Raw genomic sequence first — 16,945 nt, forward strand, 5'->3', positions numbered from 1 at the left:
CTCTCTGATCACTTACTGAGGGTGATGGTAGATGGCACTCTATCTTCTAACTTCTCCACTAATGCCGGTGTCCCTCAAGGTTCAGTTCTTTCCCCCACTCTTTTCCTCTTGTATATTTTTAATGACCTTCTCCCATTGACTGGAAATCCTATCCATAGTTTTGCCGATGATAGCACATTACATTTCACTTTTCATTTTGAGAAACCTTTCCCTGCTCAATCAGCTTCAACTTCTCGAAAATCTGCTACCAATTCCTTAAATGCCGATCTTCAGGTAATTCTCCAGTGGGGCAAAGACAACTTAGTTGATTTCAATCCTTCTAAAACTGTCTTGTCTTATATCTCGTAAAAAGGATTCTTCTGCTCCTATGCTTATCTTTGGTGACAATCCGATTTCTAGGCAAAATGATATATCTCTTTTGGGGATTACCCTGACTTCTAATCACTCTTGGCACAAGCACATTACAAATATTGCTTCCTCTGCATCTAAAAAACTTGGTTTTCTCTTTTGCTTTTGGCATTACTTTTTTTCCAAACAGCTGCTCACTCTGTATAAATTGCAAATCTGCCCTGCCATGGAATATTGTTCCCACATCTGGGGTGGTGCCTCCAAAACCTCTCTCAGGCTTCTTGATTCCATTCAGAAGAGGGAAGTTAAGTGAATTAATGATTCATCTCTAACAGAGTCTCTCCACTCACTTTCTCATAGACGTGCTGTTTCTGCTGCATACCTCTTCTACAGATACTTCCATCGGCACTGTTCTTCTGAATTGGCTTCTATAATTCCCGCTCTCTCTTTCAAAAGATTCCGAACACGTGCCGTCACCAGTCAACATCCAGTTACTGTCCAACTTCAAACCCACAGAACCAACTTTTCATCTTCCTCATTTATTCATTCAACTGCCGTTTTCTGGAACAACCTTCCTTCATACGTATTTCCTGAAAATTACAATCTACAGAAGTTCAAGTCCAATGTCAACAAATATCTTCTTTCGTCTTCTCAACCTCCGACCCAAGCACGGTACTAAGTACTATAGGTTCTAATACCTCTCGTGTTTGGGGTTCACATAAAAAAAAAAAAAAAAAAGTACGTCATCAATAAATCTGTAAAATGTAATATTGTCTGTGATGCTGCTTTCATAGTGGTGCAGGTAAAAGTTAACTATGGAGCATGAACTGCTAGAGTCCATAGCTATCCCGCCTGCATTGCATGTATATATTATCTCTTATTAGTACATAGTTGCCTTTGACAGAGTTTGACGAGATCATTCCAATATTGTTTGCTGCATTTTATGATGTTGTGATATTTTTGGTAGTATAGCAGGAGTACTTTCATTAAATTGCCATATGCTATACAGTAAACCCCCACAAATAGCAGGGGGTTACGTTCCTGAGAAATGCCGCGAATACCGAAAACGTGAATACTGAGTTATGGCTCCCATAGTAATAAAGGGGTTCCGTTCCAAAGTATGAAATATATAAGAAAAACTAGTCTAAAATTTTGTCTATGTATGTATTATATGTACCTTCATAATATGATTATGTACATAGACAGTACATAGTGAAATGCAAGCATATGGCGTCGAAATGAAAATAAGAAACAATTTAATATTAAATGTAATATTTATTAGAAATTTCAAACAAATCTTTCAAACCAGCGCCTTTGCTAGCTAAAAAAACGTATCCCGCCAGTGCTATCACCAGTTTCGCTAAAGTGTTGATAAAAGTGTTTTGCCTTTTCACAAATGATGAGTGAATTTAACGGAATTTTATTTTGAGTTCGGTCTTCTATCCACAGATTTAAAGCTTTTTCCATTTTTTCTAATTTAACATCACAAGTTACAGAGCAAATTTTTGAAGCAATTAGCGCGTTTTCACGGACCCTAAGGTGGATTTTTCCTTCCGATTTCTTGATTGATCGTACCGTTGACTTATTGATTTTATAATGTTTTATGATTGACGGGACACTTTCACCATTAGAAATTTTGTCTAATAACTGAAATTTACTCGCTAATGTCAATACCTTCTTTGATCTTTTCACATTTCCCTTGTTATTTGTAGCCATATTTTTGTACGGGTTAGAAAGAACTTGTCCACAATAAAGTCACTTTTTTCTGTTAATATGCTCGAAAAAGTCTGTTTTACACTGCAAAACGGTAGATTTATCACTTTTGTAAGCCTATCAATTTATAAGCATATAAATTAAAAGCAAACTGTGAAACCTTCCATGACAAGCGCATAGCACATACTGAACAAGGATTAGTGAGAAACATCCACGCTCGCAATTTTGTCACCCCTCTCCCCCAACCACTGACCGCTGTTTTGACAGGGAAAGATGATTTTAGCCACGCCCATGTGTTTTTAAGGCGGAAAATGTTCACAAGCCCTTTAAAATTCACATTTTTTTAGGTTTCATTTTATAATAAATCAGTGACCGCGAATACAGATACCGCAAATAACGGGGGTTTACTGTACTTGTAAAGAGATTTTTGAAGTCGTATGTGTGTATACTTTTTATGTTATTGCTTTGTGATATAGTCCAAATATTTTTTGTTGTCGTTGATAATTCTGGTGTTTTTTATTTAGCATTAATAGAGGCATATGATGCAAGAAAGCAAGCTTATGCAGCATCAGCCAAAAAAAAAAAAAAAAACTTCCACTTCACCCCTCCGTTAGTTCGAAATACCTGTCCAGCTGAGGCTTAAATTTATTTAGGCAATCAACTTCCACAACAAGGGATGGAAGTCTGTTCCACCAACCAACTACCCGCTGGCTAAAGGCATATTTTCTGCACATCTATCCTACATCTGTCTTTCCTCAATTTGAATTTATGCTCTCTCAGGTGATTATTCTGAGCAAGAGGCAGAATCCCATCAGCATTGAGCATGCTCAAACCATTCAAGGCTTTATACACCTTTATCAGATCACCTTGCCGGTGCCTAGTCTCCAGACACTGTAATTTGCAAAACTTAAGCCTTTCTTCATAAGAGCAATCCTTTGTTCCATTCACTAATCTTGTTGCCCTTCTCTGTACTCATTCCAGCATCTCTATATCCTTCTTGAAATGAGGCTTCCAGACCTGTATACAGTACTCAAGGTGTGGCCTGACCATTGCCTTATACAAGGGAATAATCACCTCCTTATCCCTGCAAAAAAAATTCCTGTATATCATTGATAAGACACCATGAGCTACTCTTGCAGCCCATCTGCTCTGCTCAGAGAACTTCATATCTGCCTGCACAATTACCCCCAGGTCCTTTTCTTCTCTACCACTGTCAGTGTAGTACCACAAAGTTGGTACGCTGCTCTGGGGTTGCTTTTTCCCATATGTAGTACTTTACATTTGTCAATGTTAAACTTCATTTGCCACCTCTCAGCCCATCTCAACCTTTCCAGATCCTGTAGCAGCAGCATAGCGTCAGTAGTGTCCTTAACAACCCTGCCATCCTTTGTATCTTCTGCAAACTTGGACATTAAGCTTGATATACCATCATCAATATCATTTATAAATACAGAAAACAATAATGGACCCAACACTGAACCCTGAGGGACTCCACTAATAACATTAGTCCACGATGAGCAGTGTCCATTGATTACCACTGGACACTGCTCATCATGTCCATTGATTACCACTGTTGCCTTCTCCCCCTCACCACCCCTTTATCCATAGCAGCAATTTGCCTACAATGCCAAACTGCTCCAATTTGTGCAGGAGTCTTCCATGTGCAACACTATCAAAAGCCTTTCTAAGATCCAAGTATATAATATCAAAGTTATTCCCTGTATCCAATCAAATTGGTCAGGCAAGACTTCCCCCTTAACAAAACCATGCTGTGTCCAAGCTATAACTGAAGTCTTGTCTAGATGATCCTGCAGTGCTTTTTTAACCAGTGCCTCCATTAATTTTCCTGGAACAGAAGTTAAACTCACAGGTCTATAATTACTTGTGTCAGCCTTTGATCCTCCTTTGTGAATTGGGGTCACATTTGCACATCTCCAGTCTGTGGGTACCTCCCTTGAGTCCAAGGAAGCTCTCATAATTATGGCTAAGGGTTTGCTTACTTCCTTTGCTGCCTCCTTTAATATAACTGGATAGATCCCATCCACCCCAGGTGCCTTTCTTGTCTTTATCTTCAACAATTTCTCCTCCACTTTACTCTCAGTTATTACAAGATTATCTAGCTTACACAAAAATACACCTCTGCCATTCCCCTCACTGAATAACTCCTCATGTGTGAATGTCGATGCAAAATATTGATTTAGTTTGTTAGCTACCCGAGCAGGATCATGAACAGTGGAACCATCGATATCAAGTGGACCAATCTGATTCATCGCCTTCCTTCTAGAGTTTACATAAGTAAAGAACTCCTTGCTGTTTTTCTTTACATCCCTTGCCAAAGGTTTCTCATAATCTGCCTTCGCCTGCCTCCCCTTAGGCTTTACATACCAACTTGGTTACAGATCAACTTATATCTATCATAGGCTTCTGTGTCACGTGTTAATTTATATGTATCCCATGCATTTTTCTTCTCTGCCATATGTCTCATTAGTTCATTTGGCATCCATTTAGGCCTGAACCCTGAACAATATTTCTCAGTTGGTATGTAAAGCTTAGTAGCTTCCAAGATAAGTTCTTTGAATGCTTCCCATTTTGAGTTTGCTGTTGGTAACATCATCAGTTGGTCCCACTGTATAGAATTTAAATACTGTCTCAGTCCATCGTAGTCACCTTTACGAAAGCAATAACCCTTTCCTTTACCCCTGATGGTAGTTACCTCTTTGAGTAAATCCCACTTCAGCACACTGTGATCACTGACACCTAGTGGTTCCTCTATCTGCAGATTTTTAATGCATGAAGAATCACTACTGATAATCAAATCAAGAGTATTACTCTGTCTAGTTGCCTCCCGAACATGCTGATTGTAGAAAACAATCATCCAATAAATCCACAAAAGCCTTGCTAGTGTGTGAGTGACCAATCCATAAATTCCAGTCAATATCTGGGAGATTAAAATCACCCATTATAAGACTCTCTGATTTACTGGCCCACTCTATTTCCCTGTACAGTTTCTTATTATATTCATCAGAGTCATGGCCTATAGCACACTCCTGCTGTTAATTTTGATCTCCCAATGCTTATGTCACACCGAACTGACTCGACACGGCACTGTCCAGTGATGTCGACTGGCTTCACTTCCTTGGATTTTATGTGTTTCTTAACTAATAGCATAACCCCTCCTCCCTTCCTATGCTGTCTATCCTTTCTGTAGAGAGGCGCCTCCGTAGCCAGGTGGCAAGGAGCAGCAGTGCATAGCACATGCTTCTTGATTAGACCGGGGTTCGAGCCCGTCACCACGAAATACAGAGGATGCGGAAAGGTCAGGGAATGACCAGAGTATATCCCGGAGCAATATGGCCGTAGTTGCTAATGCTTCTAAAAAAAAAAAAAAAAAAAAATAGGGAACCTTTCTGTAGACGTACTCCTGAAATTCGAGTTCTGCAGTCCTTATATTTGTGTGACACACGTCTCTGACATCTGAACAATATCTACCTTTGATGATGGAGCAATATGGCCTTAGTTGCTAATGCTCCTAAAAACCAAATAAACAACAACAACCACCTTTGATGCTTTGAGCAATACCTCAAATTCATCAAATTTATTTACCGACTCTGCCAGTGGCTACTGTTAATCTATTAGTCCTTGTATCCCCTCAAGCTAGCAGTTTTCCGACCCACCTAACACTGCCTCGATAGCATCAGCTATAGCATCATTTCATTAGTAATGTCTTTTAATTTATCTTCCATTTACTTACTGGAATACTTTATATAGCTATTTTTGCCCGATGTAACGAATCTTTTTCCCGTTGGCACTTTGTGATATTTTGGTATCCAATATATGTAAGGGTATTGCATCCTGTATATTTTTATTTTAAGTTTTTTATGCATAGCCAAGATTTTTTTTGCTGATGCTGTTTAGTTTGGTGTCTATAAGTTTGTATGTGTCATTGTGATTCAATTTAACCCCGGGGGCTCACATCTGGTGAGTATGGGCTTGGCACACCCAGGGTCCTGAGCTGGATATCATCATTCTTCCCTTTCTTGGTGATTCCCTTCTACTTTTGACTCTCTCTCTCTCTCTCTCTCTCAGGGCTACTCGGGAACTTTTTTTTTTTTCCTGGTGCAGCATAAGCCTCAGGCTTCCTTGCATCATATGGATAATAATAATAATAATAATAATTCTTCTTTGATAGCTTCTATGTAGTATTTTTTACATATAATGCTGAAGTTATTATTTGCTTTGCTACGCATTTAATATAATGTGTAACTGTAAGACTACGTATAAAATACAATATACAATAACAATTAGGTAAATAAAAAGGCTTATCGCTTTTTCGGAGCCTGTAATTCACAGCTGTTCTTAATCAAAATTTGTTCTTAATCAAAAGCTCAAATGCATTTAGGTTATGATTAAGAACAATGCTGATGAACTGTAGTCTCTTGGTATTACTGTACAAACAAGTTAAATTTTGTATTTCATTGCTTTTTACAACCACGATGTTTCTTTATAGTTGTTTAACCTTTTCATCAGCATGGAAGTTTTGTTAATGTGCATGCCACCTGGAGCAAATATTTTTTTTCAAGGAATTTGGAAGTTAGAAAAAAATTTTCTTTTAAATGTTTTTTTTCTCTTTTCACTTTATAGCTGACCATTAGAGCGAAATATTTAAAAAAATCAAAATCAAAATTTCATAAAAGAATTGGAAAAAAAATGAACAAAGCATAAAAAATTGCAAAAAATAAAATTTAGTACTCTTTATTTTTTCTTTGCAATCTCTACATTTATATACATATTATTTGATTCAGTTTTATCAGCTTCTGCCTCTGAATTCCAAAGAATTTCTTCAATTTCTTGTGCAAGCCCATATCATCTTTAAGCTTTTTAAAAGGGCTTTGCCAATCGCAAAACTCTCATAAATATGGATATGATTACTATTATTTGTACAAACTGTTAGTAGATGGCAGCATGCATCTGTAGAGTTTCAAAAAAATATGTAGATATACAGATATGATTTGTTGCATTGATAGAACCTTTAAAACATACGCATACACTTGCGGGGACATAATGAAACGATTAGTAATTGAGAGATTTCAATGATCAAAATAATCAAGTGATATAATTGATTATGACCTTCATTATCCCCAGTAGCGCATACTACTTTGGTTCCTCACAATAAAAAACCTTATATATGCATGTATTCATGAAATGGATAAGCACATTTTTTTCTCTGTAGTGTGCAACTTCATGGTTTTTATGCTTCTTTCTGTTTGTAAAATAATTAGAAGTTGAACACAGAAGAGTACGTGATTTTGGTCCATGCAGCTATTCTGTGTCATTCCTGTGCCCCACCCCTGAATTAATAGTTTTCCTGAACAATTTTTCTTGCCAGGAAAAATTTAAAAAAAACTTAGGAAGATTATCAGTGTGAGCTTCCACGTGGTAGGCAAAGCCATTAGAATTAGAAGATAGTAAATGCTCTTTGGCCTTTTCAAAATTATGAAAAGTAAGGAGACTTCCTTGTCCTCCCCCTTTTTTTTTTTTGCCATAGTAGCTGCATTTTCTAGGCAGGATTTAAAATACCTAATCAGGATTTAAACTGTCTAGCAACTGTTTTGTAATGTAATCAGAAGCCACTTGCTATCTGATTGGGGAAGGGGTGCTGTCACGAAACAGGCTACTATAATAACATCTCATTTTTTTAAAAATAAGTGGCAAATTAACTTTACAAGGGATCAGCAGTTGTTTAGAAGTAGTTTAATAGTAGTGCAATTTGTGATGAAGACAATGTTCATCCTGCTGTGAGCATTAAGACCACTTCATTTACTAGGCAGTATAAATTTTCTGCCAAAAAAAAAAAAAAAAAAAAAAAGCCCAAGAGGATGAGGAGGTTCTTTTACTTTTTTATAATTTTGAAAAAGCCAAAATAGTATTTACCATTTTATAATTTTAATGTTTTTAAACATGTTGTGTAAGTACTTAAATGTAGTGACCACTGGTGGGTTTCAACTTGGCTGAAGGACAGAATGTTCACTTGGGATAGATATATACCAGAAATTTTTTGCCATGTTCTGATAAATTCTGGGGAAAAAGTATATAGAAGTTTATATGAACAGATTATAATATATAGTCTGGAATGTTCACTTGGGATAAGGTATATACCAGAAATTTTCTGTCATGTTCAGATAAATTCTGGGGAAAAGTATATAGAAGTTTATATGAACAGATTATAATATATAGTCCAGATTTTTTTCTGTTTAATATACTTTTTATTTTCTATTTACACTTTAATGAGTTGACATTTCTTAGGGATAGTTGTGAATTTTATTTTCCTCTTATGTTCTTGGAACCAGGGAAATGTTCTAATAAAGTTGGATTTCCATTTCACCACGATTTCTGTTTTTGATCAGGTTTTGTGCTATGATTTTTTTTTAACCTAACGATTTAAAATGAACATGCCCATGTTAATTGCTAAAGTTAATTATTCTGTTTTCAGTTAAGCCAGCTACAGTCAAATGAAGATTTAAAGAAAATACACATTAAGAATTTTTGTCGACACCTCTGGATTAAGGCAAGCACTGAAATCAGGGTACAGGAATCATCTCGGTTAGTATTATGCAAATCATGGTACAGTTAAATCTGTTAAATTTGTTTTTAGTTGTTAGTTTTATGGCACATCAGACTCTTAGGCTATATTAGCATTAGAAGCAAGCTTATCCAGCATCAGCCAAAAAAAAAAAAAAAACCCTCCCATTTCACCCCTCCATTTGTTCCAAATTGCCTGTCCAGCTTGGCCTTAAATTTGTTTAGGCTATTAGTTTCCACAACAAAAGATGGAAGCCTGTTCCACTAATCAACTACCCACTGGCTAAATATTGCTAAATATTACATATCCTCGCAAATATTGCGAGGATATGTACAAAATGTGAAGTCACATGCTTATGTGCACATTGGGCTGAAAAACTTGGACTAGCTCACAGGAAAAATTTGTGCTATTTTGGTTAAAATATAATTTTTAACCAGTGGTTTTTCAAAACTGTGTTCTCCAAATGTTTCATTAATTTTTTTTATCAGGCATCTTTTATTTAATTTTTGTGCTGAATTCACAGTACATGTGTAATATTAATGTTTTTAATCTATTGTTAATTTTTACTGCTTTTGAAGATATGTGTTCTGCAGCCAAAAAAAATTTGAAAAGCATTCTCTCAGTGAATCTGTGGCAAATATAATTGTGCCAGGTTTGTTGTACAAAATTTCTAGATTGAAGCCTTTAATTTTGTTGCTGGCCAGTTTAATTGTTAGTGTGCAGATACAAAATTCTGAACATTACATATTTGAATCTATGTGATGCTGCCAAATATGCCATTCATTTCTAACAGTGAGCTGCTGCAAATCAACATAGTCATATAGAGCCATAACTATAAGTTGTTATGGCTCTATATGACTATCCCAGAAGATAAATGGGAAATGTTTGAGAATGTGATCATACGTTTGTTTGAGAATGTGATTGAATATAATTTTTTTAAAAAATGATTTTTTTATTGTAATTTTCCGCTTATTTTCATTAAAGAATTGGCCATCAGGTATAATATTGTACATTGAAAAATAGAAATGTGGAATAATAGTGTTCTTATATATAAGGTGCAATCGTTTCATAGTACTTGTGTGGGCAAAGCTAATTAACAATGTCAGAGTAAGATGTCAAAGAATAGGACAAAATTTCAGATTACACACAAGATTTTCTTCGAAAAAGGTGACACACTTGCCTTGTGTACTGTATACCGATTTCATTTTTAATTTCAAGTGGCAGAAAACACAATGTAATAAGGCATTAAGCCGGCTGCTATGAACCGCTGCATCTATTTTTGCATTTCATAGTCACAATAATTTGGTACTTCATATCTGTTAATAAACGGCCTCCATAGCCGAGTGGGCAGGAGCGGGAGTGCAGTAGCACACGCTCTTTGAGTAGACCGGGGTTCAAGCCCCCGACTGCTGAATACGGTCGATCTGCCAACCCGCACTGGACCAGCGTGGCAGATTATGGTCCATTTTCCTCAGCATGAATTGTTGAGGAGGCTTCCATCCTGCAGTGGGTTGATAATGGCTGCACTTTACTTTTTTTTATCTGTTAATAAAAAAAAAAAAAAAAGTGTGGAAGAAAGAAAAACAACAGGCATTGTTAGTGAAATTGCATGGAGAGGGAAAGAAAAGGTAGTAGTGGTTCTGAAAAAATGAGCAATTTTTTATTGCTACAGAAAGGTAATCAAAGTGATTCCAAGCTATATCCCATTGCAGCAACCATTCCAAATATATATACAACGGACCCCCACTTTACGATATTAATTCATTCCAGAGACACCATCATATCGTGAAAATATTGTAATGTGAACCCAATAACACACTCTTTTTTTGGTAATTCGTTCCAAGACTTTGGAAGTTGAAAAGTTTGCTATATGATTAAGCTGATTTTTATAATAAAAATTGTATTAGTTTTATATAGAATAGCAAATACCATATTTTCCAGTGTATACTAAACACCTTTTATCTAAAAAAAAGTCTCCCTAAAATTGTGGTGTGCCTCATACACAGGAATAAACATTAAAACATGATACAAATTTTAAAAAGAAAAAAAAGATAAAAATGCTGATGGTGCCACATTTTTACTTATTTCCCTTTTCCCCAAAATGTTGTTTAAAATGGTAATTTGAAAATTATAAACATTAAAAAAACAAGAATGGTAATTTTCCTTTAACTTACACTGGAAAAGCTGTTTCAGTGGTGGTGTGGTGATGAGAATCTTCTACCATCAAGATACCAGGACAACCTTTAGGATCTGGTGTTCTTTCCAATCGCTGCCTCTTACTACTTGTGGTTTAAAAATTGCCCAAAATGCTGTGCTTTTGGCACTTTTTCTGAAGTTCTTGAAATAACTTGAACACATGATCTTCAAATTTGCAGGTCATCAATTCAGTGGTTTCAGTATCTGGGTTTTTTTCTTACTGCCCTCTTCACAATGTCCCATGCAGCAAACATGTCCTTAATTTATTGTTGTTGCTATATGGTCATCCTCCTCATATTCCTCATCTCCATGTCATGCTCACCTATATGCTCTAATTCCTGGAGCTCCTCTGTTGTCAACTCCCTTCCATGATCCTCAGTTAACTCCTCCACATCCTATACCTCAATCTCAAGAGCCAAGGACTCACCAAGAGTATTAATTTCCTGCTCTAGAACACCTTCAACTTCAAATCGTTCAAAATCATGGATGACTGAAGGCCACAAGTTCTTCCAGGCTGCATTGAGGCACCAAGCTGAAACTTCATTCAAGAATTCACAGTGATTTTTAGTCTAAGATGTTAAACCTGGTCTTCCAGAATTCCTTTAAGGTGATGGCTATCTTAAGTCTCTTCAAAGCACTTGGTAAGCATCTTCTTCGTGTAATTTTTTTTAAAATTGGCGATCACTTGCTAATCCGATGGCTGAAGCAGAGGGGTGATATTGGGTGGCAGAAATTTGACAGTAACAAAGTCAAATTGCTCCCCTAGAGATCGAGCAAGTTCGGGATCATGGCCTGGAGCATTAACCAAAATTGACAGTGCCTTTAAAGGAAGTTTGTTCTTTTCTAAGTATCTTTTGACTGGACAAAACACTTCAAATATCCATTCATTGAAGAGGTGGCTTGTCACCCAGGCCTTCACTGCCAGAAAACATCCATCCTGCCTTTGATGACCTTTTGCTGTTTAAACACTCTTGGAATTTCTGACTGTTAAGCCAACAATGGTTTAAGTTTAGTCACCAGAGGCGTTGGACCCCCATAGCAGAGTAAGCCTATCCTTCGTAGGCTTATGCCCAGGCCTCTTCTTTTACAATGTATGTTTGCCTGGGCATTCTTTTCCAAAAGAGGCCCATTTTGTCTGTATTAAAGACTTGTTGAGGAAGATAACTCTCCTTCTCAATGAGCTCTTGACTCCACCTTAAAATTTTCAGCTGTTTCCTCATCAGCACTACAAGCTTCTTTCATGCCTTATGACACTTAATATCGGACCTTTTTCTAAAATGGTTGAACCAACCTTTGCTGACTTTAAATTCTCCATGTCACTTATCAGTAGTTGAAAGCGATTTTTAACCTTTAAGTCCTTAAAAATCTGTTTTGCACGTTCGAAAATGTATTGTCCAGGAACTGTATCACCCTTCATTTGTTTTTCTTTTATCCACAGCAACAAAAGCCTTTCCATGTTTACAATCTCTGCCATTTTGGACTGTTAGATTCATCCCTTACTTTAATAAATTTTTTTAAGGTTTTCTTTTTGTTTCACAGTGGTAGAAATGGTTGACTGGGAAAAACCATATTCACCCACCAATGAACTAATTTTAGCACCATCATGTTTTTTTCACAATTTCTTGTTTAATTTTAATTGTTATTTTCTTCTTACTATGCTCTTTAGGGGCCATATTATCAGTTTACACAATGTTGTATGTTCAAGAATTCAATACAGTAAATTTATGAAAAATAAGCACAACACAAAAAACACTTCAGCTAAAGGATGCAAAAGCAAAACACTTACAATGCTGCCAACATGTTTACAAAGCTGCTATTGGCTGAGAAAAAGGACCACATGGTCCGTACCACCCTACAACAGTAGGGTGGTATACGAAATTAAATGCCCGGATTGTGGGGTGTGTTATGTAGGTGAGACGGGGCGACGACTGAAAGACCGTCTGGGGGAGCATATGAATGCAATAAAGTCCGTAAACTATGGGAAGTCTGCCGTGGCAGAACATTTCTGGGAGAAGCAACATCAAATCTCCCCGGAGGATTCTGTCATCACGGATCATGCACAGGGGTTCTGGGACCGTAAATGGCTTGAGAGTTTACGTATTGGGGCAGCTAGCAATTCCATTAATAGAGACAAGAGTGTATGCTTACATCCCCTCTTTGAAACCGTGGTTCTTGGGCGAGATGAACAGTTTCAGCTAGCGCGCTCCCGAGCCATTTCCGGTGCATAAATGGGAAATTCCGGCCTTACTCCCGAGGAACCATGTGACGAAGTGCCGTGGATCTGCTATTTAAGGATGTGCCACACAGCAGAAATATGCTGTTGAGAAAGGAGATCGCTATCTCCGAAAGCTACAGTTGTTACGGTATTTTATTAACTGTTTTTATCGCTTTTATCATCATATTTTATATTTTTTGTATTTTATTGTAAATTAAATCACATCAGTTTTAGACTACTATATATTGTATTTTATTTTATTGTAAATAAAGTGTTTTAGTTGCAGGATTGGAATTTTGTTTATTTGAATACCGGCTGGTGTAAAGTTTAATTGTTCAATATGAATTGTCCCAGCCTTGTAGGCCTATTTAGAGATTTTAAACACTTTCAAAGGGAGAAAGCGGCTCTTCATTAGCAAAATTTTATGAGGTTGGAAAGTCAAACATAACAGACATTAATATCAAGAAAAAAATTTTAAAGTTCGCATCAAAACTTGATTCAGATGATGTGCAAAAAAAGAGAAACTATGAGAACAGCTAATGACCCATTCCTCGCGGATGCCATTTGTGGTTCACACAGACGAAGTTTAGGAGAACCCATATCTGAACCTTCGTTGTGTGAAAAGGTGCTGGATTTCAACAAAAAATTATGCTGCGACAAGTGCCAGAAGTTTGGGCACTCACAGACAGTCTGCAGAGGAACAGCTGCCTGTGCGAAATGTGGCTCCACTGCGCACACGAGTACAGACTGCACAGCCACAACATCAGACTGTCTTAACTGGAAAGAAGCTCATCTGGTGTATTCGGTGGAGTGTCCCCTTTGGAAACGTGAAAAAAAAGATACAGCGGTACAGGACCGAATGTAATGTGACCTACCAAGAGGCTAAAAAATCTTTAGCGGTTCCAAATACTAACAAGCCAACTTATGCCCAAATAACCAAAAAAAAAAAAAAACACACATCAACTGCTGCCGAAACGGAGGTAACTATACCACCAAGTAAATCACTAGCTGAATGGTCAATATTGTCCCCAGTACCAACACACCAAACAAAAAGCAAGCAAAACTATAAATATGCCAATGTACAGCCAGACTACAAACCAAACAGACTACATGGATTCAGAAGATAATCCAAACTAAGGTGAACAGGTTTTAGAACTGTTCACTGATGAGGAGATGGTGTAAAATGCCTGCATTTTACCTGTTAATCCGCCTGCAACCCCATACTTTTGTCCCTCTACTATACCCCTTTGGGAAAAGAGGTGTTTTTGTCATCTTATCACCTCTGAAGAAACTATAACTATTAACCGATAGGGTACACTGTACTATCAGCTCTTTTTGCAGAAATAGGATTCCAGAGTTCGGAGTTTATGAACCCTTGCCCCCGAGCAAATATGAGTTTCGTCCTCACACGGTTGCAATTTTCCCTTTTTGTTGTTGATTCGACCCCAGATACCAGTTTCTTTCGAAGAAGTTAGGTTCACGAGTCCAAACAAATATGAGCTTCACTCTATGGGTGCAACTTCTTCTCTGTTTTGGACCCCCAGCTATCAGCCCTCAAGGTTAGCCCACCAGATCGAGCACCGGACCGATGGAAGTACATATAAGAGCGATATATATGCAGGCAGAAAGACAAGGAGACAAACAGACGACAAAGAGAAAGTATGGAGTAAAAGACAGAAAGAAAGTACCACCCTGAATTTCCCAGCAGAATCCGTTGTACTGCAGAACGCATCATTCCACATATTGGTAAGTTATGTTTACTCTTACCTCTTTTAGTACATAAGCATTCCTCCTCAGTCATATAATTATTATTATGATACCTTATTATCAGTAAATTAGAGGGTAGCCTACTAGTATTGCTTTAAATGTCACGACAATTAGTGTTGCAATACATCAGGATACATTGTCTGTAGATTTAACTTGACTACTTTACTGTTAATGTCGCGATAATTATGGTTGTTATTCATTATGATACATTGTCTGTAGACCTGATTGAGGTTGTGATGTAGGTTGTGTATATGTTCTTCATGTAGTTCTTCCACAGATGGCTCATCTCTGGCCCGTACTCCACGTCCTGGTGATTATAGAGGTATGTAACAATTTGTGTAGCCATATTAAGGATCAGCTAATCAGGTCTAGGCCTCCGTAGCCGAGTGGTCAGGAGCGGGAGTGCAGTAGCACACGCTCTTTGAGTAGACTGGGGTTGAAATCAAGTTGTTTGGTACTTATGTTTGTGTGTATAAAAGTTCGGTATAATTCGATAATAAACTGTTTTGTTTAAGTATCCTTGCCTCAGACCTATTCTCTTGCTACACGACAACCATAATATAAGTTTTAGAATAAAGAACTAGTATTGCGGCACTTCAAGATCTGACTATAATCGATAGGGTCTTGTAGTGAAAAACATAATGCTGGTCGGAGCTGTGGGTTCTATTCCCTATGCAACTGAATGGATCTTTTAGGGCTCGAGACCATTGTCCTGCTATAAAAGCCACTAGGCAGTTACGTAAGTACATCGGTGTTTTCGTGAACATACTTCAGTTAAGATTCCTCAGCCTCCAAATTGTCCCTGAGACGTGAACATATTGTATGGCATATGCAAAAAATAAAACCAGCCCGGCATAATAACGGATAACTTCCAATGAACCCCGGATGAAACACCTGTGTAACAATGGATACAGGGAAACCTTATTTCCCAGGGAAAAAGTAAAATTAGCGAAGTATGCCATCTGTACCTCGAAAACAAATCGAGGGCTCTAGTAAACCCAAATAATGCTTACTTTCTTACAGTGGAATGGCGCCTCCGTAGTCAGGTGGACAGGAGCAGCAGTGCGTAGCACACGCTTCTTGATTAGACCGGGGATCAAGCCCGTGACCACCAAATACGGAAAGGTCGAGGAAATGACCACTGCATATCGCCAGAGCAATATGGCCGTAGTTGCTAATGCTCCTAATAACAACAACAACAACTTAGAGTGGAACTGTGTAGAGACTATTGTAGTAATTTGGCTGACATCTGAGATCTCCTTTCACAATATGATCCTATTGCCTTCTGTCTACAGGAAACCAGTCTAACACCAACTACAATTGTTTCCCTTTGGAAATACTTAATACATTGGCAAGATCATGTTGCACATGGAGGGGTAACGCTGATCATCAACTCCCAGATACCCTCAAAACCAATCCCACTGAAAACAAACCTTGAGGCAGTAGCTGCATGAGTCAATATTAACTTCAGTTTAACCATAGTCTCATTATACTTGCCACCTAACCAAAATATAAGCTATGCCAACTTAGAAGAATTAGTGATACAGCTTCCCAAACCGTACTGTATCCTCGGAGACCTCAACAGTCACCATCTGCTGTTGGGGAAACCATAACTTGGATAAGCATGGACAAACCATCGAAAAATTACTTGATCAACACAATCTGATAACTTGCAATAAAGGAGCACACACTTATACACATCTTCCTACAGCATCTACCTCGGCTATCAATGTCTCTTTATGCTTGGCAACCATATGCCCTCTATTCACAGCAATCCACTGGGCATTGATCACTACCCTGTGATATGTTGCATTGAAACAAGTGTTCCCCACCTTTCCTACCGAATTACCAAATGGAACTTTTCGAAAGCCAAATGGGTTGTATACAAGCAGCTAACTACGCTAAAAGAAAAACAGGTCCAACAAACACCGAAAACCTGGCACTAGAATATATATCCAACCAAATACTGTAGCACTGGACAAAAGCAATTTCAATCCAATCCACAAAAATATCGGCCTGCTCTAAAGTGTGGTGGAATGATCAATGTAGTGCTGCTAAAAAAGAGAATAGAGCATGGAACATCTTCAGAAAGTTCCCAAGAACAGAAAACCTCATCTGCTTTAAAC

At 37.7% G+C, this 16,945-nt stretch overlaps 1 protein-coding gene across 1 annotated transcript in view; it reads left to right on the top strand.

Moving 5' to 3' along the window:
- Nucleotides 1-16,945, top strand: part of LOC150080788 (uncharacterized) — a 190,404-nt gene that overhangs the window by 171,794 nt on the left and 1,665 nt on the right. Inside the window, exon 8 of the mRNA XM_090382064.1 lies at nucleotides 8,552-8,661. Coding sequence (XP_090238190.1) covers nucleotides 8,552-8,661 — 110 coding nt within the window. The remainder of the gene's footprint in view (nucleotides 1-8,551; nucleotides 8,662-16,945) is intronic.

The sequence above is a fragment of the Mastigoproctus giganteus genome, chromosome 9 (genome assembly GCF_048544385.1).
Source record: "Mastigoproctus giganteus isolate SK-2022 chromosome 9, ASM4854438v1, whole genome shotgun sequence".
Classification (NCBI taxonomy): domain Eukaryota; kingdom Metazoa; phylum Arthropoda; class Arachnida; order Uropygi; family Thelyphonidae; genus Mastigoproctus; species Mastigoproctus giganteus.